This window comes from Ranitomeya variabilis, chromosome 1, assembly GCF_051348905.1.
Source record: "Ranitomeya variabilis isolate aRanVar5 chromosome 1, aRanVar5.hap1, whole genome shotgun sequence".
Lineage (NCBI taxonomy): Eukaryota > Metazoa > Chordata > Amphibia > Anura > Dendrobatidae > Ranitomeya > Ranitomeya variabilis.
This window is the reverse complement of record NC_135232.1, coordinates 890,373,541-890,400,182: the sequence shown is the minus strand read 5'-3', so window position 1 is coordinate 890,400,182 and position 26,642 is coordinate 890,373,541. Positions and strand designations below refer to the sequence as shown.

Sequence of the window (26,642 nt, the reverse complement as noted above, 5' to 3'; positions counted from 1 at the left end):
CTAAAATTGATCAAATCTACCACATAGAAGAACTAGCAGCAAAAGTAAATCACAATACCATTCAAGAATTCTGGAAGCATTGGATCCGCTTCAGAACTCAGCCGACCTTTTATTCAAAAATAATGTCATAACTCAATATTAAATGCAGATCCCAGGGTGCTATCTTTCTTCCCCCCCATACCCCTACCTCCACAACCTCATTCTTCTTTCACCTACAATCACTCCACCTCCCTCCTCTCCTTTCCTACCAATCTTTCCCCTTCCTCTTTGATAGTTCAAGGATACTCTCTCTTTAGAGCGAGTTATTGCTCTTTTGACTTAAAGTATCTAAGTCTCTTTTCCCCCTTTTACACTAGTTTAATTCAAACATGTCTAAAATAAATACACTTGTTTACTGTTATTATAAATGTTAATAGCTCTTACTAATGTCATAGAGCATATCTCTGTTCATTGTTATTGTATTTAAACTTTTCAATAAAAAGACAGGTAGACAAAACCCACAATATCCCTGCTAGCTCGGAGTCTAATAGCCAGTGGCTCCATAGTCAATACAAATAACAGAGGGGGCAAAGGACACCCCGCAATGTTCCCTTTCCTAATTTAAAGGAACTTGATACAGCCTCATTAGTCATTAGCTATAATCTGTGCACACGGATTAGCATATAATAACTTGGCCCAGGACAGAAAGTTTTCCCCAAACCCCATGCACCTCATTACTGTCCAGAGGTATTTCCACTCGACACTGTCGAACGCCTTTGCCGCATCAAGCAAGAGCACTTCACGCTCCCCAACATTCAATGACTGTGTCTGTAATTTAAGAAAAATATGTCTTACATTTATAGAGGTAGACTTGTCAGGCATAAAGCCCATCTGATCCTCATGAACCAGAGATGCAATAACTTTAATGAGCCTCAGTGCCAGTACTTTAGCTAAAATCTGAACATCAACCTGTAACAATGAGATAAGCCTATTGGAATCAGTATAGAGTGGGTCCTTCCCCTGTTTTGGAATCAGTACTATTGCAGCTTCATACATTGAGCTAGGTAGTCTACCCATCTCCAAGGATATTCAGAAGACCTACAGCAAACAGTCAATAATACTGAGTTCAGATCCTTATATAGTTCCACTGGGAGGCCATCAGTACCTGGAGCCTTATCTGATTGAAAAGTACTCAGAGCCTCTTCTAGTTCTTCCACCAAAAGTGAGGCATCCAGGGCCTCTCTTTGTTCTGCTGCTAACTGTGGCAATGATACATGGCCAATATGGCTATCAATAGCCTCTAGTGTCTTAAAAAGCTTAGAGGAGAATACTGTAGATGGTTACAGGATTGGAAGGATTCACCCACGATATCATCCTAGACAGTGACCAAGGACCCGTCCACCGTTTTAATTGCGTATATAACCCTGGAACCCTGCTGAGCCCCAGCCACCATAGCAAGGAGATGTCCCGCACTTTTCCCTTCTGTCTAATAATTTTGTTTAAAAAAGAACCTCTTATTTTCTGCTTGTGCTGATTCTGATTCTGCTTGTTCTGCTGATTTGATACAAAAAATTTCCTTAATAAAAAATACCCCTTAGAAAAGCTTTCATCGTGTCCCAGACTATTAGTGGGGAAGCTGTGCCATTATTATCTTGGAAAAAGTTGTTTAGCTTTTCCGGTAGACCTGCCTTATCTCTGAATACCGCCAACCAGTAAGGATTGAGCTTCCACATTGTCCTATGTTTATTAGCTGCAGGAAGGACATTAAGGCCTAACTGCAAAGGGGAGTGGTCCAAGAGCTGTCTTGTAAGGTATTCTATGCTTTCCACTAACGGCAGCAAGAACTGATTCTCTATAGCCAAGCCTATTCTCAAAAGGAGGAGAGAGAGGATGAAAAACATGAATATTGGCAAGATAATGGAAATTGAATGCGCCAAATATCATACCATTGCAATTCCCCCAATATTTTAGACAGGGTTGCCTCTCTCCCCTCCCCACTCACTTAGTCTGATATTTATCTAGTGCCGGATTAAAATAGGTAATGAAATCTCCCATCATAACAATCAGAATAGATTGGAACTTGATAAGAAATGGGAGGAACGTTTGTAAAATTTTCACTGGGAATGACGGTGGGACTATATTTCACCAATACTCACCCAGACCCCAAATAGTAAGCACATCAAACAGACAAATCTACCTTCTGGGACTATCCAGGATTTTTCACATGTAAAGGAAATATTTCAGTGAATAAATGTGCTGACGCCTATGGAGTGGAAAGTATAGGTAGCGTGGAAAGACGAACCTCCTCAAAATTTACTTGGGAATTGAGTATTTTCAGGTGTTGCATATGTTTCCTGAAAACAAATTATCACATTCTAATAGTCTTTAAAGGCTTTAAAGATAGCATGCCTCTTATTGGGCTCTCCCAACCCCAGTACATTCCATGATACCAGATTTACTTGTTGGGTTCAATTGTATATCTCAACCCACAACATTTTGCCAACTATATATAATTCCAGAGATTCCCCATTGAACAATTAACAACTTTCCCTGGCCCACCTCCCCACAACTTCTACCCCGCAATAAATAACTAGAGCAATAATAGTACCTGTAATCAGGGCTAGCAGCAGTCACCACATAAACTTCAGTCCCTCCGCACCAAACATGATGCGTGGGTCTGATCCCAACCAAGGAGATTTGAAGCTCCTAAGACAAATAATGGTCAGGCTTACTCAGGTAGGAACATATGTTAATCATAATGATAATAATAATAATATCCTTTCCTAACTATCTATACAAAGGCAAACCGATGGAACACATTTTTTTTTTTGGTTTAAATAATACTTTGTATTTATTTTTAATTAACGTTTCTGTGTGCTGCAATCCCCATTAGGAAATGTGCTCCACAATTGTTAATGCCATCCAGTGTACATCTTGCCACATGTATGCAGTCCTTGACCAGCCGGTCGAGGGTGCATACTGCTGTGCGAGATGTGAGCACATTGTGCATTTGGAAACCCAGATACTGGATCTAAATGTGCAGCTGGCAACACTGAGATCCATAGACAATATGGAGAGGAGTCTTCTGCTCACAGAGCAGACGCTCAATGGGATAGATGAGGAGGGGGATGGTAGGATGGAGCTGCAGGACAGTGTGGCAGTTAGCTGGGTGACAGATAGAAGGCGGGGTAGAGGGAAGAGTGCCAGGGAGGCTAGTCCTGATCTGGCACACCCCAATAAGTTTGCTAAGTTGGCAGATGAGGGGGGTGCCAGTACAGGGGTAGCACTGCTGCAGCCAGGCATGTCCTCTGAAGGCCGGAGGAGTGACTGCTCCAGTAAGGAGGGAAAAAGGAGAGCAGGGCAGGCCAGACAGGTGCTGGTAGTGGGGGACTCAATTATTAGGGGAACAGATAGGGCAATCTGTCACAAAGACAGGGATCGTCGGACGGTGTGCTGCCTACCTGGCGCTCGAGTCCGACACATCGCTGATCGGGTGGACAGATTACTGGGAGGGGCTGGTGAGGACCCAGCGGTCATGGTGCACATTGGCACAAATGACAAAGTCAGAGGTAGGTGGAAGGTCCTTAAAGATGATTTCAGGGAATTAAGCTGCAAGCTGAAAGCAAGGAACTCCAACGTGGTATTTTCCGAAATACTGCCTGTACCACGTGCCACGCCAGAGAGGCAACGGGAGATTAGGGAGGTTAATAAGTGGCTCAAGAATTGGTGTAGGAAGGAGGGGTTTGGGTTCCTGCAGAACTGGGCCGACTTCTCAGTTGGCTACAGGCTCTACGCTAGGGACGGGCTGCACCTCAATGGGGAAGGTGCAGCTGTGCTGGGGGAGAAAATGGTTAGAAGGTTGGAGGAGTGTTTAAACTAGGGATTGGGGGGGAGGGTATTCATTTTATAGGAGGGGAAGATAGTGCAGATAGAGACCTGGGCACAAATGAGGAAGTTGGGGGTGGCGGTGGCATGGGGGGTGGGGTTAGAACAGTTAGTAATTTAAGAAAGAATAGAGGTACAGAGAGTAACATCAAGTGCATGTATACTAATGCCAGAAGCCTCGCCAACAAAATGGATGAATTAGAACTAATGTTGTTGGAGCATAATTATGACATGGTGGGGATATCTGAGACGTGGCTGGATGAGAGCCATGACTGGGCTGTTAACTTGCAGGGCTATAGCCTGTTCAGAAATGACCGTACAGATAAGCGAGGGGGAGGGGTGTGTCTGTATGTAAAATCGACCTTAAAACCCATCCTGCGTGATAATATAGGTGAATCTAATGAAAATGTAGAGTCCCTGTGGGTGGAGATAAGGGGAGGGGGAAAAAATAATAAATTACTGATAGGGGTTTGTTATAAATCTCCAAAACTAATGGAAGCAATGGAGAATATCCTCGTAAAGCAAATAGATGAAGCTGCGACTCAAGGAGAAGTCATTATTATGGGGGACTTCAACTACCCTGAAATAGATTGGGGAACAGAAACCTGCAGTTCCAGCAAAGGTAATCGGTTTTTGACAACTATGAGAGACAATTACCTTTCACAACTGGTTCAGGACCCAACAAGGAGGGGGGCACTGCTAGACCTAATATTAACCAACAGGCCAGACAGCATATCAAATATAAGGGTTGGGGGTCACTTGGGGAATAGTGATCACAAAATAATAAGTTTTCATGTAACCTTTAATAAGATGGGTAGTAGGGGGGGGGGTGACAAGGACACTAAACTTCAGGAGGGCAAATTTCCAACGGATGAGAGAGGATCTTGGTGCAATTAACTGGGACGATATCCTGAGACATAAAAGTACACAAAGAAAATGGGAGACATTTATTAGCATCCTGGATAGGACCTGTGCACAGTATATACCGTATGGGAATAAACATACTAGAAATAGGAGGAAACCAATATGGCTAAATAGAGCTGTAAGGGGCGCAATAAGGGACAAAAAGAAAGCATTTAGAGAATTAAAGGAAGTAGGTAATGAGGAGGCATTAAATAAATACAGAAAATTAAATAAATTCTGTAAAAAGCAAATCAAGGCAGCAAAGATTGAGACAGAGAGACTCATTGCCAGAGAGAGTAAAAATAATCCCAAAATATTCTTTAACTATATAAATAGTAAGAAACTAAAAAATGACAGTGTTGGCCCCCTTAAAAATAGTCTGGGTGAAATGGTGGATGAGGATGAGGAAAAAGCCAATATGCTAAATGACTTTTTTTCATCAGTATTTACAAAAGAAAATCCCATGGCAGACAAAATGACTAGTGATAAAAATTCCCCATTAAATGTCACCTGCTTAACCCAGCAGGAAGTACAGCGGCGTCTAAAAATAACTAAAATTGACAAATCTCCGGGCCCGGATGGGATACACCCCCGAGTACTGCAGGAACTAAGTACAGTCATTGATAGACCATTATTTTTAATCTTTAAAGACTCCATAATAACAGGGTCTGTACCACAGGACTGGCGTATAGCAAATGTGGTGCCAATATTCAAAAAAGGGGCAAAAACTGAACTCGGTAATTATAGGCCAGTAAGCTTAACCTCTACTGTGGGTAAAATCCTGGAGGGCATTCTAAGGGATGCTATGCTGGAGTATCTGAAGAGGAATAACCTCATGACCCAGTATCAGCACGGGTTTACTAGGGACCGTTCATGTCAGACTAATTTGATCAGCTTCTATGAAGAGGTAAGTTCCGGACTGGACCAAGGGAACCCAGTGGACGTAGTATATATGGACTTTTCCAAAGCTTTTGATACGGTGCCACACAAAAGGTTGTTACATAAAATGAGAGTAATGGGGATAGGGGAAAATATGTGTAAGTGGGTTGAGAGCTGGCTCAGGGATAGGAAACAAAGGGTGGTTATTAATGGAGCACACTCGGACTGGGTCACGGTTAGCAGTGGGGTACCACAGGGGTCAGTATTGGGCCCTCTTCTTTTTAACATATTTATTAATGACCTTGTAGGGGGCATTCAGAGTAGAATTTCAATATTTGCAGATGACACTAAACTCTGCAGGGTAATCAATACAGGGGAGGACAATTTTATATTACAGGATGATTTATGTAAACTAGAAGCTTGGGCTGATAAATGGCAAATGAGCTTTAATGGGGATAAATGTAAGGTCATGCACTTGGGTAGAAGTAATAAGATGTATAACTATGTGCTTAATTCTAAAACTCTGGGCAAAACCGTCAATGAAAAAGACCTGGGTGTATGGGTGGATGACAAACTCATATTCAGTGGCCAGTGTCAGGCAGCTGCTACAAAGGCAAATAAAATAATGGGATGTATCAAAAGAGGCATAGATGCTCATGAGGAGAACATAATTTTACCTCTATACAAGTCACTAGTTCGACCACACTTAGAATACTGTGCACAGTTCTGGTCTCCGGTGTATAAAAAAGACATAGCTGAACTGGAGCGGGTGCAGAGAAGAGCGACCAAGGTTATTAGAGGACTGGGGGGTCTGCAATACCAAGATAGGTTATTACACTTGGGGCTATTTAGTTTGGAAAAATGAAGACTAAGGGGTGATCTTATTTTAATGTATAAATATATGAGGGGACAGTACAAAGACCTTTCTGATGATCTTTTTAATCATAGACCTGAGACAGGGACAAGGGGGCATCCTCTACGTCTGGAGGAAAGAAGGTTTAAGCATAATAACAGACGCGGATTCTTTACTGTAAGAGCAGTGAGACTATGGAACTCTCTGCCGTATGATGTTGTAATGAGTGATTCATTAATTAAATTTAAGAGGGGACTGGATACCTTTCTGGAAAAGTATAATGTTACAGGGTATATACACTAGATTCCTTGATAAGGCGTTGATCCAGGGAACTAGTCTGATTGCCGTATGTGGAGTCGGGAAGGAATTTTTTTCCCCATGGTGGAGTTACTCTTTGCCACATGGGGTTTTTTTGCCTTCCCCTGGATCAACATGTTAGGGCATGTTAGGTTAGGCTATGGGTTGAACTAGATGGACTTACAGTCTTCCTTCAACCTTAATAACTATGTAACTATGTAACATGGCTGTCATAGAGGGAAAGGAAAAAGCATGAAAGTGCAGCAATCTACTATATAATTGTCTAAGGGTCACTTCCGTCTTTCTGTCCTTCTGTCCTTCTGTCTGTCTGTCTGTCACAGATATTCATTGGTCACGTCCTCTGTCTGTCATGGAATCCAAGTCGCTGATTGGTCGTGGCAAAACGCCCACGACCATTGCCACGACCAATCAGCGACACGCACAGTTCAGAAGAAAATGGCTGCTCCTTACTCCCGGCGCCCGCATACTCCCCTCCGGTCACCGCTCACACAGGGTTAATGCCGGCGGTAACGGACTGCATTATGCGGCGGGTAACGCACTCCGTAACCGCTGCTATTAACCCTGTGTGTCCCCAATTTTTTACTATTGATGCTGCCTATGCGGCATCAATAGTAAAAAAATGTAATGTTCAAAATAATAAAAAAAACAAATAACCTGCTATACTCACCCTCTGTAGTCCGCCGAGCCGCTCGCGCCGGCTGCCATCTTCCGTTCCCGGTGATGCATTGCAAAATTACCCAGAAGACTTAGCGGTCTCGCTTCGGTGGATCCCAAGCGTCGGTAACCTGGATCCAGGCGCCAACGGAAGGTGAGTATATAACTATTTTTTATTTTAATTCTTTCTTTTTAACAGGGATATCATGCCCACATTGCTATATACGTGGGCTGCGCAATATACAGTGTGGGCTGCGCAATATACTACGTGGGCTGCGCAATATACAACGTGGGCTGCGCAATATACTACGTGGGCTGCACAATATACAACGTGGGCTGCGCAATATACAACGTGGACTGCGCAATATACAACGTGGGCTGCGCAATGTACAATGTGGGCTGCGCAATATACTACGTGGGCTGCGCAATATAGTACGTGGACTGCGCAATATAGTACGTGGGCTGCGCAATATACAACGTGGGCTGCGCAATATACTATGTGGGCTGCGCAATATATAACGTGGGCTGCACAATATACTACGTGGGCTGCACAATTTACTACGTGGGCTGCGCAATATACTACGTGGGCTGCGCAATGTACAACGTGGGCTGCGCAATGTACTACAGGGGCTGCAAATTTACTACGTAGGCTGCGCAATGTACTATGTGGGCTGCGCAATATGCTACGTAGGCTGCGCAATGTACTACGTGGGCTGCCCAATGTACTGCGTGGGCTGCGCAATGTACTGCACGGGCTGCGCAATGCACTGCGTGGGCTGCGCAATGTACTGCGTGGCTGTGCAATATACTATGTGGGCTGTGCTATACACTACGCATACATATTCTAGAATACCCGATGCGTTAGAATCGGGCCACCATCTAGTATGGAACAATAATGTCCTAGAGCTAATGAGAATGAATCATACACCAGCATCAACGAGATCTCAGTTGGCATTCATGAAGGTCCAGCCATCTCAATGCTTCTTTAGGATCATCAAAGAAATGAGTTTCATTAAGTGCAGCAACTCTTAATCTTGCAGGGTATAACATGGCATACTGAACTTGAAGCTTAATATCTTGAAAATGTGCATGTGTGGCACCCCAGGAGTTCAGGTACCACAATGGTATTGCCTCCTCTCGGGGAGGGTGATGCCATGCCTGGAGACAAGGAGGATCCCTTTGACAGGTAACCTGTACATGCAACATGTTCTGACTCCAGGCCAGAAGGGGGAGCTCTGAACCCGGTTTCAGGGGAGCTTCCCTAGTTAAGTATACATTCTGGTCTGGAGGAGGAGTTAGTTAGTCTGGAGGAGAGCTTCAATTGGGCTCCCTCCAAGCTGAAGCACAGAATACCGGGCACCGGGAGCCTGAGGCTGTGTGGAACTGCATGTCCCATGGCAGAACCGGAGGGGAGGAAAGGGACTTGCCCACATATACACCCTGAGCTACAGCAACATCCAGAGCCTGGAGTCACCGTGGATAGAGACCCCTATGAAACGACTCGCGTTGCCTACCATGCAGGTACTGTCTGAGGGCAGGGACAGAGAGGACCTTGAAGGAAGCCATAGGCAGCAAGGGACTATTATTCAATGCATAGTGGAAGGCTCCCAATCTGACCTGGCAAAGGGAATTCTACTCATTCTCAGGCTGCCTGGACTCCATCGTCACCCATTGCTGGTACCCTGGACTCTAGCTGTCCACCATCAGTAAACCAGGTAAAGAGGCTGCAACTTGTGTCCTCTGATTATTTCTGGCACCACACCATCTTTGCCAAACATACTAGGAGCCCTGGGGACCCCAGCTTCACCTGTAGGAAGCCATACCATCTTTGCTGCAGTACCATCACTCCCCAGAGGACTCCTTTTAGCAGCGTCGGTCACCTCTGACCGAATACCACAGGTGGCGTCACGGACATTTATTATTTTACAAACCCCTTTAAAGACCGTCCCTTTTACTTGGATGCCCAGGGCCACAGACCAGGCCGCTGCCACTGTGTCTTCCCCATTAATGACCACTGGACCCGGTACTGAGTATCCCTAGGCCCTGGCTGGGTGCTCCACATGCCTCTTCTGAATCTCAGAGGAGAAATCTGGGAAGATGGACACCTTTGATCCAGCAATATGGAGATCCTGGGAAGCATGAGCAAGACTCAGAATCTTTTCTCTGTCCTTAAAGTTTAAGTAGAAGTTTAATTAAGGTCGACCTTGGTGGCGCTCCCGATGGCAGAGGTCAAGAGGGATCCCTTTTGTTCTTTCTCTAGCGCAAAGAGATGAGATAAATTATCCTTTTCAAATGTGGAAGTCAGCAAATTCTCAAAAAAATTCTACTGGAACGTTCCCCTCTGCTCTCTCTGGAACACCAACAAAGCTTATATTGTTGCGCGTGTTCTCCAGGTCATCTGTTTTATTTGGCAGAGTAATAATGTTAGCAGAAGCAATTTTAACTTCATTAGACAGGGGCAGCAAAATTTCCTCCACCTCTCCCACACGGCCATGCAGTCCCTCATTTTTTGCATATCTTGTCTGATGCATGACGTATCCATCTTCAGGGAGCCCATATGTCAACTCATGTCAGTCAAGGCAAAGCAGCATACAGCTTTAAACACATCTTTCAATGTTAGTTCTGCAGCTTCTCCCACTTTATCAGAGGCCCCCATGCACACAATCTCACTAGAAAAATCAATAGTAGTGTCGGGGGAGGGGATCTCCATCAGTATGGTGCTGCTCCTATCTTGTGGTGGAGCAGCCTCAGTGTGCAGCCATCTGGTAGGGCTGGAAGTCGCACCAGGATTCACATGGCTTTTCCTGGTCTTAGGCATCTTGGCATACTGCTCCAGTCGTGCCAAGATGTTCAGTAGCTTACCCTGCTCAGCGTATTCCATCATTGTGGCAGGGCCCGCTGCGGTGCCATCTTGGCTCACAGTTCCCGCCTAGGCCGCTGCTTGCATCTGCTTCCTGTCCTGTCTCGTCATGCCGGAATAAGGTCCTCTCCGGCTCCGGATAAACAGAAGACTCCCTTTGATGTTGCACTTGGTACAGGAGAAGAAAAACCCTCGGTAAGCAGGATAAAAGTCAGGATACCGGTGGAGCTATTCAAAGCGTGCGTCCTACCACATGCCCAGGCAGGCCACGTCCCATTTTTTCACTTTTCAAAAACAAAAACTCTGCAAAAAATGCATCTACAAACATATACAAAAACACATTAAAAATATGCAGACTGCGCTCAGTATTTTTCTTGCCAACACTCTGGTTTTTGATGCAGAACAATCCACAGACAAAACGGTGCATGTGAACATACCCTAAAGAGGTTTTCTGAGAATGCGGAAAAAATTAGCATACAAATAGTAAATCCCCCAAGGTTCCAGCACTGCTGTAGTCTATGTCAGTCTTGGCACTTTGCTGCAGTGATCTAATGGGTGTTCCTTATATTATAGCTGCAAAGTAGCACTTAAGCCAGAGGAGAAATAGCAGGGTAGTCAGGGGGACATATGATCTTTTTCTTTTATTCTGTTGTTTGTGAGGTAAGATGTACAAAAAAACTATTATTTGGCTCTTACAGTGTTTTTGGTAGAATATTTCATGATTGGGGGCCCCACTTTGAATTTCGTCCAAGGCCCTGACAGTCCCATAGACCGTAAAAAGTCCAAATAATACGTGCAACTGTAGTAACAGGAGCATCAGGCTGTTTGGAGATGGTCACACAGTCTTTACCTTTAATATGTTTGTCTATAATAATCTTTCTAATCTCCTGAGACAACCCTCTCCTCAGCTTTCTTTGGTCCATGTTCAGTGTGGTACAGACTGTTGGCAGATATGCAAGACATACGGACTTATTTGTGTGCAGGAGGAGTTTACACCTTTCTGACTGTAGATGGCGATGTTGTTACTGTTATATGTTTAGTTGAATGTGATGCATATACTTGTTGTTGGTTTCACTTTCTCTCTGGTTAAAAGGTCCTTTAGACTTCCTGTTATGCTGTATTAAGAAGCTGATGCATGTACCTCATGATCTGTGTAGATAAAAGTTGAATTACCCCATATAACCTAGTCTCACAAGTTTCTTCTGCAACCAAATTATGCAACACAGACCCTGATACCAAGCAGCACAATGACTACTTTTCACCCCTTAAATAGGCAGACTACCTGATTACAAGTTTGTAGACACCTTTCATGCTAATTACAGGACACACCTTAGTTTAACATGTCCCTAAGGAGAAATTATTTTAAATTTTTTTCTAGGGGTTCCATCATTTTGTCCAGCCCATTTTCAGTAGTTTGCTTTTGATTTTTCTGTTGAACCACAATTCAAAAGCAAGGTCTGTTATTCATTAATTGATATTTTGTCAATTTAAATTGAAAATTACTTTTGTCAGTTTCTAGTTATTTTAGTGATCATTGTGGTTTTTCCTTTTTTTTTGACGGAAGGGTACCAACAATTTTGTTCTTGTGTATACATTTTCTCTTTTTATCTATAGATTAAGCTGGTCCACAAATCGCTGATGGTTGGATATTCAGAAGCTTTGCAAGGCACGATACTGGTCTTTTCTGGCATTGATTTTTATTATTCACCAAAATGTTTTTCCATTAGGTAGTTTCTGTGTTTCACACTTTTTTGAGAATAATATTGTAATAATCTGGTTTAGCCCATGCTAGGGTTGGCAGATTGCACTAAATAAATGTAATAGAGAAGTGCAATCGCAACACGGGGTCCACCATGCAGAGATGTTAAACTGCAGCTAGTGTGAACAATGGCAAAACACACAACGAGCGATTTCTAGCTCGCACTGAGTTATACGTCACTAAGTGATCAGCACACGAAGCTGTGTCACTCGCACACAGTAACGGAAAAGTTGCTCTACTATAGAGCAGTGTCACTTGCACACAGTAATTGAAAAGATGCTCTGCTATAGAGCTGTGTCAGTCGCACACAGTAATGGAATAGAAAAGATGCTAGATATTATCCATGTTAATCTCACAGGAGATTGAAACCCGCACTAGGGGTAGATAGCAAACAGTGGTCACACAACCAGCAAACAACACTCAGTCAATTCCTATCCGGAGGTGCCGGAATTCTAATGGCTAAACGCCAGCCCTGAATTCACTCAGACAAACTCCTCTCCAGAGGTGCTGGAATTCTAATGGCTTACCGCCGACCCTGAGCACATGCTAACATAGACCACACTGTTGCAATGTCGCAAATACAGATGTAAAATGGTTGATACTAGCACACTGGCATTTGCATCTCGAGCCAGTTGGACAGGACCTTGCCCGTGGACCAGTCCGGAGCTGCCACATCACTAGAGCAGCTGACGATTGACCAATGAAACGTCGCCACATCACTAGCATGCTCAGGAGGGTGATTTCTGGACTTAGACTCCAGAGCGTTTGCTCGTCGCTGCCTACCGCTGGCTACCATAGGCTTGGCTGAAGAGCCAGCAGTAACCAGATGAATAGCAAAAGCCTGAGCAAGACGCTGGGACCGATGTCTATGCTCAGCAGCACCCACAGTGGCCAAAGCTGAATGGGAGATTGCAGATACAGGCAAGGCTTGGGATCTACCTTGTGTAGCGGGAGAATCCCGGTTCTAACAGCTCATTTGCTCTGTATCAACATTTAGGCTAGGTTCACATGTGACCCTGACAAGTATGTTTGCTGTGATTTTCCTAAAGAAAAATGTGATGATTAGTAATGGCAGAACCCGTGGATGGTGCCAAACACTTACATAAAAGTTTGGTTTGGGTACCAGATCAGTACCTGATCTCGGACCCCATTCACTTGAATGATAGCTCCGAACATCCAGTGTTTGTGATGTGATGCTGTCATTAGTGGCAAACACTGCCTCTAATTGGCAATAAGATCATTACCGCCAGTCAGAAAGCCGTGGATTCCTCGCTGTCAGAAGACAGTGTGAACCAACAGCTGTGACGGGAGGTAAAAAGTTTACTCGATGACATCAATGAAAGTCACTGAGGCTGCACTCGCAGCAGTTCATTCTCCAGTGGCTTTCAAACTGCATGGATGGATCTTGGCACTGTCCAGGTTGAAAACTATTTATCCCAGACATGGAATCCGGTGTGGAACAGAACGATGGACAGGCGAGGTATAGGCTTGTTTTGTATTTTTGTTTTTTGACACGAAACGAAGGCTTCAATGGAATGGGCTTTAAGTGAGTATAACTGTTTGTTATTTTTAAACTAAAAAAGAAGTTTTTTTATTTTAAATAAAGGACTTTATTCTGGCTGTGTGTTTATTTACAATATGGCTATAGAATTAGTAATGGATAGGTGTCTTATAGATGCCTCTCTATTACTAACCCATGGGCTTGAGGTTTCCTGACAATACAAAGGTGACATCAACCCCACAAATATGAACCCCAGAAATATGAACCCCACTTGACACCGCCATAGGGCAAGTGGGAAGAGCCAGGCAAAGCTCTTCATCTAATAGATACACCTTTTCTGGGGTGGTAGCGGGCTTCTATTTTTAGGCTTGGGGGGCCAATATCCATGGTCAATTACAAACCTGAGAATACCAGCCTCCAGCTTTAGCTTGGCTAGTTGTCAAAAATGGGGGGAACCCATTGTCGTTTTTTAAAATTATTTATTTATAGCGCCGCTGCCGCCTGCTCTTACTGTTATTAGCAGCACCAGCTGTAGGCTAATGGGACTAGTAGCGAATGCCTATGATCGGAGGTAAACTTTTTACCCCCGGTCATACAATAGCTGCAGAATGGGAACCGCAGTGATGTGACTGGTGGTATTAATCTTACTGCTGATCAAAACCGCCGGTGTTTCTCGAGCTGTCATGCAGATGACAGCACAAGAAACACCTGGTGTTTGAGGGGCTGAATCCAAACAGTAACACGGACTTCCTAAAGAGGTCCTTGTTCGGCATCCGTGCCCGAACAGTAGGTGTTCGGTACGAGCACTGAACTTTACTGTTCGGGTTCGCCCATCTCTAGTGGTGATTTTACCAAAATACAGAGAAATTGTGTTACAAGAACATGGCATTAAGAGGTATAACTGGTGCAGATGAAAATCCATTCCTACCCCCTTCATGACCCGGGGTATTTTTGTTTTTGCGTTTTTGTTTTTTGCTCTCCTCCTTCACAGAGCTATAACTTTTATATTTTTCTGTCAATATGGCAGGTGATGGCTTATTTTTTGTGGGACAAATTGTACTTTTGAATGACCCCATTGGTTATACCATGTCGTGTACTAGCAAGAGGGAAAAAAATTCCTAGTGCGGTGAAATTGCAAAAAAAAGTGCAATCCCACACTTGTTTTTTGTTTGGCTTTTTTGCTAGGTTCACTAAATGCTAAAACTGGCCTGATTCTCCAGGTCATTCGAGTTCATAGACACCAAACATGTCTAGGTTCTTTTTTATCTAAGGGGTGAAAAAAAATTCCAAACTTTGCTAAAAAGGAAACAAAATTGCACAATTTTCCCATACCCGCAGAGTCTCCATTTTTTCGTGATCTGGGGTTGGATGAGGCTTATTTTTTGAGTGCCGAGCTGATATTTTTAATGATACCATTTTGGTGCAGATGCGTTCTTTAGATCGCCCATTATTGCATATTAATGCAATGCCGCGTGACCAAAAAAACTTAATTCTGGCGTTCTGAATTTTTTTATCGTTACGCTGTTTAGCAATCAGGTTAATCCTTTTTTTATATTGATAGATCGGGCGATTCTAAATGAGGCAATACCAAATATGTGTAGGATTGATTTTTTTTAATTGTTTTATTTTAAATGGGGCGAAAGGGTGGTGATTTGAACTTTTATATTTTTCATATTTTTTTCAAATTTTTAAAAACATTTTTTTTACTTTTGCCATGCTTCAATAGCCTCCATGGGAGGCTAGAAACTGGAACTACTCGATTGGCTCTGCTACATAGAGGCGGTGCTCAGATCACCTCTATGTAGTAGAATTACAGCATTGCTATGTACGCTGTCCACAGGGTGGAGCTTATAGCAATACAGCATCAACAACCATAGAGGAGACCTCTGGTTGTCATGCCAACGCGCCGATAACCCCCGATGACGTGACGGGGGTCACCGGTGCGCGCATTTCCGGCTGAATGGACGGAAGCGATTGTTAAATGCCGCTGTCAGAGTTTGACAGCGGCATTTAACTAGTTAATAGGTGCGGGTGGATCGCAATTCCACCCGCGCCTGTTGCAGGCATATGTCAGCTGTTCAAAACAGCTGACATGTCCCAGCTTTGATGTGGGCTCACCGCTGGAGCCTGCATCAAAGTGGGGGTTCTGCCATCAGAGGTAATATTCTGTCCGATGGCAGAAAGAGGTTAAAATTGCATTGTAGTGCACTACGGCATAATATATATGTAATAGCTCAGTTAATCAGATAAATCACAATATTTGAGTGAAGGGCCACAATCCGCCTGGCTCTACAGCATTTATCAGAAATGCTTCAAATTGCTTGTTGTTAGCAATTTTATCTTCTACTCTAATAATATAAAGCAAGAGAAAATAAGCTATTTTGACTGTAGTAAATCATATGTGTGGAGTAATCAGAAAAATATTCTGATATTGAAGATATTGATTGGCTCAGATGATCAGCAGCAAATAATCACATCTATGACTACTCCTTGTTAAAGAACAATACTGAGTAATCATTATGTCAGATAAATAATATCCTCCATTGGGAGGCATACAACTCATATGTTATTGCTGCTTACATAAATATGTATTCAAAGATTGTCCTTATCTTTTATTTATAAAGGGTTATCACTTTCCATAGTGTATACACAGGAGCATAAAGCAAATATACACTGATAAAAATACAGGAACAAAGAATATGACAAAAGGAAGAGGACATACTTAAAAGAGAAACACATAATTGTGTTAGAAAAGGTAGGAGTGAAGGTCTCCATAATGGTGCATCTAAGGGTAAAGACATAAATAAACTGTCAGACACAAATGGAATCACTATCCTGAGCGTTCATAAATCAATGTTAGGAAAACAATGAGTAGTGGTAAACTATTACATCATGAAACTCCTGAATAAAGATCAGTTACTTCTCACAGCACAGTGCTTGTTACATTTTTCCAACTAGAAAGTAATCTGTCAAAGGGAATACATCACTTGTGATGCATACTATTTTCTAATATGCTTCCATATTCTAATGGAATTTTTTCACATGGTTATGAGAACAGCCATCATTACTGTGATCATTGGTTTTTAGAGCAGAGGACCCCAACATGTGGCTCAGAAGCCTCATGTGGCTCGTGAACCCATGATGCATGGCTCGCTGCGGGCTTACATTTAGATGCATTAGCACTAGGTTTAGCAACCAGCTATGAAGAGCAGGTCTCTAGATGGTGACTTTTGTGAGTAGCCTTAGACATAAGAGTAGATTTTGAGGCACATATACTGGCCTTGGGGGTGGAGAAATAAACTAAGAATGAATGTCTAAATCATCTCTTATTGTTGATCACAATCATTTGGCTGCGATCACCAAAAAGAACTGTTTCTTTTGGATCCAACTGGATCCTTATTAAACATATGTTCACTCATAAGGTGAACACATGTTTAAAGTAAAATCTTAGCTGATGTGGTTAAAACCCGTAGACAGCTAATGAATGTGCTGGGAGGGTGGCAGGGCCGAGGTCACCACACGGTGCACCTGGGCAAGTGCCATGGCTCTCGACAGATGGGGGACCCATTCGCCATTGGGGACACCAGCACACTATGGGACTTGTGAGATGGGGGGTCCCAGGGACAGCGCTGGGGTCAGGCCTGTCCCTTAAACTGTTTTAAGTACTTCCCACTCCCCGCGCCTCCTGCTCCGCTGCTCCGTTCTCCTCAGTGCCTTCTGACTCTCTGTGACGTCTCAATTCAAAAGGTGCACTGATTTTCACTACAGAAGAGAGTCAGTGACCAAAGCAGCGGAGAACAGAGCAGCGAGGAGAGGTAAATATTTGAATATTAATTTTTTTATGAATGGAGCATTATATGGGGCTCATTATACAGTATAGAGCAATATATGGGGCCCATTATGCTGAATGGAGCACTATGTAGGGCCCATCTTACTGTATGGAGCATTATATGGGGTCATTATATTGTATAGAGCAATAAATGGGGGCCAATATACTGTAAGGAGCACTATGTGGGGCTCATTATACTGTATGGAACAATATATGGAGCCCATTATACTGTATGGAGCAATACAGTGGGGAAAAAAAGTATTTAGTCAGCCACCAATTGTGCAAGTTCTCCCACTTAATAAGATGAGAGAGGCCTATAATTTACCTCATAGGTAGACAACAATTATGAGAGTCAATATGAGAAAATAAATCCAGAAAATCACCTTGTATGGGCAAACAGTCACACTCCAAACTCCACTATGGTGAAGACCAAAGAGCTGTCGAAGGACACCAGAAACAAAATTGTAGCCCTGCACCAGGCTGGGAAGGCTTTTCCCCCAAATATAGGGTATTGATGTATTTAGAAGAAATTGGGTAACAGATTTTGGGGGTCCATTTTCTTTTGTTATGCTTGTGAAAATAAAAAAATGGGGGCTGCAGTAAAATTTTTATGAAAAAAATAACATGTTCATTTTTATCTTTCACATTGCATTAATTCCTGTAAAGCACTTGAAGAGTTAAAAAACTTCTTGAATGTGTTTGAGGACTTTGAAGCGTGCCATTTTTATAATGGTGTAACTTTTGGGTATTTTCTGTCATATAGACCGCTAAAAGTTATCTCAAATGTGATGTGGTCCCCCAAAAAATGGTTTTGTAAATGTTGTTGTAAAAATGAGAAATTGCTGATCAACTTTTACCCCTTCTCACTTCCTAACAAAAAAAATCATGTCTCAAAAATGATGCAGTTGTGAAGTAGTTATGTGGTAAATGTTATTTATTAACTAATTTGTGTGATATAAGTCTCTGGTTTAAGGGCATAAAAATTCAAAGTTTGAAAATTGTAAAATGCTCAAAATTTTCACCAAATTTACAATATTTTCACAAATAAATACAAGTCATATAGAACAAATTTTACCACTCCCTTGATTTATTTAGTTTTATGTTTTGCTTATATAGGGCTATCATATTCCACAGTGCTTTACATACATTATCATCGATGTCCCCATTGGGACTCACAATCTAGATTCTCTATTTGTACAGTATGTCTTTGGAATGTGAGAGAAATCTGGAGTACCTGGAGGAAACTCACGCAAACAAAGGGAGAGCATACAAACTCCTTGGTGGGATTTGAACAGAGGATCCCAGCACTGCAAGGTTACAGTGCTAACCACTGAGCCACTGTGCTACCCAGCCTCTTCCACCAGTACCGCCACGTCCACCTCATGATGTACAATATGTCTTGAGAAAACAATCTCAGAATCCATTGAAGTGTTCCTGAGTTATTACCACAATATGACACTGGTCAGAACGGTAAAATTTGGCCTGGTCATGAAGGCGAGAACAAGCTTGGAGGGTAAAGAGCTTTAAAAGCCGAAGCTTGAAAGTGATACATTCTAAATACAGATTTTGCCATATTATCTGAGAAAGATGTATTATTTTAATCTGTTTAGCTCAAGGAGAGGAGACTGGACCTAACTGAAGAAAAGTCTAAGCTCTTGGAAGTTATAATTCTGTACAGGTTTTCAGAATCCATATGTAAACATTTAATAACTCATAGCAGACAGCAACGGTATAAGGGTGACAAATTAGAATTTATATATTTATTTCTAGTTATATAACACAAAGCATATTTTTAAGAATATGATTTCTCATAGATATTGCAGAGAAAGTTTATTCTCCACTATTATAAAAGATGAATGCTGAAAACGCCCCCCTTGGCTTATACACGAGTCATTGTCCTAGAAAGACGGCGAGGGAAAGGGAGCGGCGGAGCAGCGGGTCACAGAGGATGGAGCCGGCGGCTGCGGCTAAAGCCTGTTCCCGCTGCTAAAGAAAGAGAAATGAATATTCACTGCGCTAGCAGTGAATATTCATTTCTCTTACAGCACACACAGTTACAGCCGCAGTCGCTGGCATGCAGCACACATCCTACTTACCTTCCCTGCGCGACCTCGATGCATCTTGTTCCATTTCCATTTGTGCAATGTGAGGTCTGGACTGGAGGTGCACCATCTGCCTCAGGGGTAATTATCTCCCTTTACATTAATTAGCATCTCTTTCTTAACGAGGATGTACACAGTAAAAGTTTGCCCTTTCGGCAATTGTCAGCTACTCACTAATTTATCTACACAAAAGACAAGAGAAGCTGACAGGTGTCCCAGGATATTACATTTTGATTGATCTAATATATAATTCCTCCATAGCAGGTGTTATTCTTACATATCAGCATGTTGGACAGTTAGATGTTTAATCCTGTGCTATGTTTTCCTATTTTAAACATGTTTTTTTATTTTATTTGTCTGATTTAATGAATATTTAAGTCCCAATTTATCAAGACTGGCGTTCTTTGTGACTATCTTAATGAGGGAGCATGCTGGAGTCAACCGTCTGATTCATTAAGGGGCGCATTTCTCTTAATAAATCCTGTGCGTTTGAAAAGTGGCATATGCTTATGTGTGCTTTGCCATGAATCTTAAGCCAGTCAGAGACTGGAGTAAGATTTCTGGGGTAAGGTATGCCACAGATTGTCCGGAATTACCATTTTGCTCGTCAGTGTATGTGTGCCATACGCACATAGAGGACAGTGTTATGGTGCTTTATCTATTACAGTGAGGAATGTTATTCAGTAATTTTTGCGTCATACTTGGAGGACAGTGTTCCAAATAATTCTGGTACTTTAAGGACTTCTACAATAAAATTCCTCTTCAAATGTATTCATTGGTGAAAGACACTCTTTATATCCTATATAACAGAGGGTAGTGTAAGTCAGTCTTCTTAGCCTATGTGCTCAGAAAATGGGAAGATTTAAAGGAAAAAATGCTTGGCTTACCTCTTCTCTGTGGTTCTTTATTGGCATACAAAGAATACTTTGTGTTTTGTAACCAGTAATTTGGTCAACTTCCGCATTGAATCTGGAATCCTGAAAAGAAAGAGAAAACAACATTGTCTAATTAGATAAATGATTAGAAGTGATTTATCATTTGGAAAATCTGATGAGACGACCGACATTCCAGCCTAAATACTTAATGGCAGCAGCTAATTAAAGAAGCACTGCAGAAAACGAACATCCTCTCTGCTATACAACGACTTGTCAATCCCATCAACAGGTGGACACACCAGAGAGGGAAGACTGAATCAGGCACAAACATTAGAAATTATATATCAAAAGCAAATAAAAAAGAATTAAATATACCATACTGTATAACAAACCCCAATCATTAAAGCTCTGGTAGCTAAAACAGAGAGAGCTAGTATGTATACCTTTCACAGAGCCATGTTGTTAGAGGCATTTCTTTTTGTTTGATGGAGCCAAGGAAGCTTCATTTTGCAGGTTTGTTTATATTGCTGCTAACTTTTTTATTATTATTATTTTACTGGTTTTCTAAAAGCATCCTTGTAAAAAAAATGTACAAAAAAAATAATAATCTGTGTGTCTGGAAAACCCTTTTGTGTATATTGTAGCAGAGGGAGATGAGGAAATTATGTGGACTGAGTGTTATCTTGGTCTTTATACATAATATTTAGCTATTGGCTAGATGTGCAAGGTGCTTATGTCGTATTGTGATGTGTTTTGCTGTTCATGAAGATAATCAATCTGGTTGCTTTTAACCAAGAATAGATTTGATCGAGTGATCAAAGATGCATTTGAAATGTTTATTTATTTTATTTTATTAAATAGGTTGTCCACTACTTGGACAATTCCTTCTCATACCCAACGTTTGGCCTATATGACAGAGAATATCAAAATGTGAAACCATTCTAAAAACTGCACCACTGAAACTCCTCAAATACATATTTAAGAAGTTTATTTACCCTTCAGGTGCTTCACGGAAATTAATGGAATGTGGAAGGAAAAAATGAACATTTAACTTTTTTTCACAAAAATTTTTGCTCCAAATTTTTTATTTTCACAAGTGTAACAGGAGAAAATAGACCAGAAAACTTGTTATGCAATTTTGCGATTTCTTCTGAGTACATTGATACCCCATAGGTCAGTGAAAACTACTCTTTGGGCACATGGCAGGGCTTGGAAGAAAAGGAGCACCGTTTGACTTTTTGAACGCAAAAATGGTTGAAATCGAGAGCGGATGCCATATGCGTTTGGAGAGCTCCTGATGTGCCTAAACAGTGGAAACCCCCCACAGATAACCATATTTTGAAAACTAGACCCCGTAAGAAATGTATCTAGAGGTGTGGTGAGCATCTTGAACACCCAGGTTCTTCAATGAGGTTTCTAAAGTAGAAACTTTGTCCCACAAAAATTTTCTTTTAGACTAATTTTTTTTTATTTTCACAAGGGTAACAGGAGAAAATGGACCTCAAAATTGTGTGTGCCAATACTCCATATGTAGTCTCAAACTACTTTTGAGGCACAGTACAAAGATCATAATGGAAAAAGTGCCATATTGGAGTTCAGATCTTACTGGAATGGTTTCAGGGTGCCATGTCACATTGGCGGAGCCCCTGAGTTGCCAGAGCAGCAGAAACCCTCCGTAAGTGACATAATTTTACAAACTACATCTCTCAATTAATTCATCTAGGAGGGTAGTAAGAAGGTTGACACCACATGTGAATCACAAAAAATGTATACCATTTGGGGGTGAAGAAAGAATAATTACACTTTTACCGCTAAAATTAGGTTTTAGCGCCAAATTTTTAATTTTTATAAGGGCTAATAGGAAAAAATGGACCTCACAGTTGGTTGTGCAATTTCTCCTGATTGCACCAATGCCCTGCATGTAATTTGGGAACAACCTTTGAGGCACACTGCAAAGCTAAGAAAGGAAGGAGCGCAATATTATAGTGCAAACTAAAATGTTATGGATTGCGTGTGTCATGACCCACTGAGGGACGGTGCCAGAATAGTAGAACCTCTTAATGAATTCATCTAAGGGTGCAGTGATCATATTGACACCTCGAATATGTCACATAATTTTACACTGTTGTTGGGCAGTGAAGAAGAAATAATTACATTTTTATCACAAAAAATAGTTTTAGCTCCAGATTTCACATTTTTACATGGGGAGATGGATAAAAAAAGCAAAAAAAAATTGTCACACATTTTCTGCTTAATGTAGCAATACCCCATATGTGGCTGTACAGTACTGCTTAGCCACATGGCGAGACTTGGGAGGGCCAGAACGTTTTTGGGAGGGCATTGCAATTCATTATATCTGTACACAAAGCTTCTTACGATGCTTTGAGCTTGGTCTCAGAAGCTTTCCGCAGCTTGGTGACCCGGGGGGTCATCATGATGATCCCGGGTCACCATGACAACGATTGTGCCCCAGCGATGACGACTTGGGGGCACCAATCTGAAGCCAGAGTGAGCTCCCCTCCAATTAGGAGGTAAAACAGCCAGGGGTGGTGTTGACACCATCCCTGCCTGTAAGTGCAGGAGCTTGGCCACTAGCAGCGCCGAGCTCCTGCTTTGATCAGGCAGGAGGTGCTGATATTTCTGCACGTCCTGCGCGCTTACAGTGGGGCAAAAAAGTATTTAGTCAGTCAGCAAAAGTGCAAGTTCCACCACTTAAAAAGATGAGAGGCGTCTGTAATTTACATCATAGCTAGACCTCAACTATGGGAGACAAACTGAGGAAAAAAAATCCAGAAAATCACATTGTCTGTTTTTTTATCATTTTATTTGCATATTATGGTGGAAAATAAGTATTTGGTCAGAAACAAACAATCAAGATTTCCGGCTCTCACAGACCTGTAACTTCTTCTTTAAGAGTCTCCTCTTTCCTCCACCCATTACCTGTAGTAATGGCACCTGTTTAAACTTGTTATCAGTATAAAAAGACACCTGTGCACACCCTCAAACAGTCTGACTCCAAACTCCACTATGGTGAAGACCAAAGAGCTGTCAAAGGACACCAGAAACAAAATTGTAGCCCTGCACCAGGCTGGGAAGACTGAATCTGCAATAGCCAACCAGCTTGGAGTGAAGAAATCAACAGTGGGAGCAATAATTAGAAAATGGAAGACATTCAAGACCACTGATAATCTCCCTCGATCTGGGGCTCCACGCAAAATCCCACCCCGTGGGGTCAGAATGATCACAAGAACGGTGAGCAAAAATCCCAGAACCACGCGGGGGGACCTAGTGAATGAACTGCAGAGAGCTGGGACCAATGTAACAAGGCCTACCATAAGTAACACACTACGCCACCATGGACTCAGATCCTGCAGTGCCAGACGTGTCCCACTGCTTAAGCCAGTACATGTCCGGGCCCATCTGAAGTTTGCTAGAGAGCATTTGGATGATCCAGAGGAGTTTTGGGAGAATGTCCTATGGTCTGATGAAACCAAACTGGAACTGTTTGGTAGAAACACAACTTGTCGTGTTTGGAGGAAAAAGAATACTGAGTTGCATCCATCAAACACCATACCTACTGTAAAGCATGGTGGTGGAAACATCATGCTTTGGGGCTGTTTCTCTGCAAAGGGGCCAGGACGACTGATCCGGGTACATGAAAGAATGAATGGGGCCATGTATCGTGAGATTTTGAGTGCAAACCTCCTTCCATCAGCAAGGGCATTGAAGATGAAACGTGGCTGGGTCTTTCAACATGACAATGATCCAAAGCACACCGCCAGGGCAATGAAGGAGTGGCTTCGGAAGAAGCATTTCAAGGTCCTGGAGTGGCCTAGCCAGTCTCCAGATCTCAACCCTATAGAAAACCTTTGGAGGGAGTTGAAAGTCCGTGTTGCCAAGTGAAAAGCCAAAAACATCACTGCTCTAGAGGAGATCTGCATGGAGGAATGGGCCAACATACCAACAACAGTGTGTGGCAACCTTGTGAAGACTTACAGAAAACGTTTGACCTCTGTCATTGCCAACAAAGGATATATTACAAAGTATTGAGATTAAATTTTGTTTCTGACCAAATACTTATTTTCCACCATAATATGCAAATAAAATGATAAAAAAACAGACAATGTGATTTTCTGGATTTTTTTTCTCAGTTTGTCTCCCATAGTTGAGGTCTACCTATGATGTAAATTACAGACGCCTCTCATCTTTTTAAGTGGTGGAACTTGCACTATTGCTGACTGACTAAATACTTTTTTGCCCCACTGTATGCTGTGATAGGTCAGTTAGATTGACTGACCGATCATAATGATTTGAGTGCGGGGGCCAATGGCATGGGTCCCCAAACCTCTTTCTGTGCTGCTCAACTGTCACTGACAGCTGTCGGCACTGAACTGTCACTGTCTTCATCCTGCTTCTGTGCAGGCATGTCACTGCTACTGCACAGTGCACGGTATTATATTGAAGTCGGGAGGCAGGGATTTTCTTCCAGGCACCGCATGCCCCAGAGCCTGGATGAAATCATTAACATAAAACATTAAAACTCTACTTCTCCACAACTAGACAGCAGCAATGAGGCATAAAAGGTAATAAAAGGTCATAATATTTTAGCCATTCTATTACCTGTATGCCCATAGTAATAGCTTAAAAGCATCCAGGGGGTCACAGATTCCTTTTAAGTTGCCATGTCTCTGTAAGTATAAAATCATAATTTTTGTACATTTGGCTGCTGCTTTAACATTTTAAAATGTATTCAAAATTTAAGTGGAAATCTTTGTTACTTACGAGTAGAGCAAATCTACAGGTAGTCATATGTAAGACAACAGATAAATTGTAATGAGGCTGTGGTTGCCTGGTAGCTCTAAAATGGCTACCACAGACAGGCTTAGCACAAGCCACTAATCTTACCAGATCCCAGGGGTTGCCCTTGCCTTCACATTTTAACCCCTGTACAGGAATCTGGACTTAAACAGGGGCCCATTGGCTAGGGCTGCTATTCGATGTTGCAGCCTGGCACGAGTGGTCAGGTAACTGGGTCAGAACCATGAGGGCAGGAAATCAGAATGTGCAAGGATAGTCAGTGCAACAAGGCGATGCCATAACAGGAAACAATGTTACTACACAGGCTTAAATCAAAGGATCACAAGGCTATATCTGTCAGCTTCCATCAGGAAGATGGAATCTTAAGTAGGTTGTGGTGCTCCCTAATTGGCTGGAGCATGGAGCTGGTAAGTCCAGCTGCAGAGGACATACACCAATACAGTCAGACTAGATGGCACTGCTAGTCTCAGCCACCCTAATCTTATTGGCTACACAGAGTATGCACCATCCAGAGCTTCTGGTTCAATAATTTATTCTATCACTAGCGTTGACTGTAGAATAAATACAGCGGTGCTTGTTGACAGAAGCAGACATCACTGGAGCAGGTCCTGGTGGCGATGTGACGTAAATGATGAGTTTAACTAACTATCATCTTGGCTGTATCTGATAAATGTATTTCTTTTATACAGCAAATATCTGGCATAACAGTTACTGTGAAGTCTACAATAAAAACTAGAGAATGACACAGGTTTCACCCCCAACCACCTTAAAAATAAAATAATGAAAATTAAAAAATATTAAAAAAAGTTTCGGCCCTTAACTAATTTCTGTTGCAGTAGAAAGAACAAACAGTAAATGACAATAAACCTAATGTTATTATGATAGCAGTAAGATGATGTTGTCTTTCATTCACAAGGTACATGCTTCCCAGAGAAGAGATCAATATGTAATAAGAATATGAACCTTATGTGACCCTACACTGCCATGATAAATTCCTTTCTCATTGTTGCCATTTTCAGTTATGGGACCATTTACTTTTATGCAAAGGCATTACCTAATAATAAATACCATTGCTATAGTAACATAGTACACAACATTTCTCTTCTCTCCAGTCCGGTGTTACACTATTAGCTGTACGTGGAGACTGCCAAGTGAGCCTTGCAATAACCTAGTGCATACACAAGGCAATGCTTATTTCATACGAGAGGCTACACTCAGGGCCAGGTTTGTCCGGATGAGCTACATGAAAACAATGAACCAATCTATCGACGTTAACTACAGACGCCGGCATCAACATTGTCTCTTCTGGTCCATAACCTTTTCAATGCACCAGGTACTGTATGGAACAATGGAGAAAATGAGAATCAACAATTCTTGTCATTTGAAATTCTAGATTACTGTCCACCATGACTGGAGGCGACGGCAAG

At 42.2% G+C, this 26,642-nt stretch overlaps 1 protein-coding gene across 2 annotated transcripts in view; it reads right to left on the bottom strand.

Annotated features, from left to right (window-relative positions):
* Positions 1 to 26,642, bottom strand: part of PDE5A (phosphodiesterase 5A) — a 498,536-nt gene that overhangs the window by 341,352 nt on the left and 130,542 nt on the right. For both annotated transcript variants that reach the window (XM_077278445.1, XM_077278452.1), the window contains exon 3: positions 20,410 to 20,499. In XM_077278445.1, coding sequence (XP_077134560.1) covers positions 20,410 to 20,499 — 90 coding nt within the window. The remainder of the gene's footprint in view (positions 1 to 20,409; positions 20,500 to 26,642) is intronic.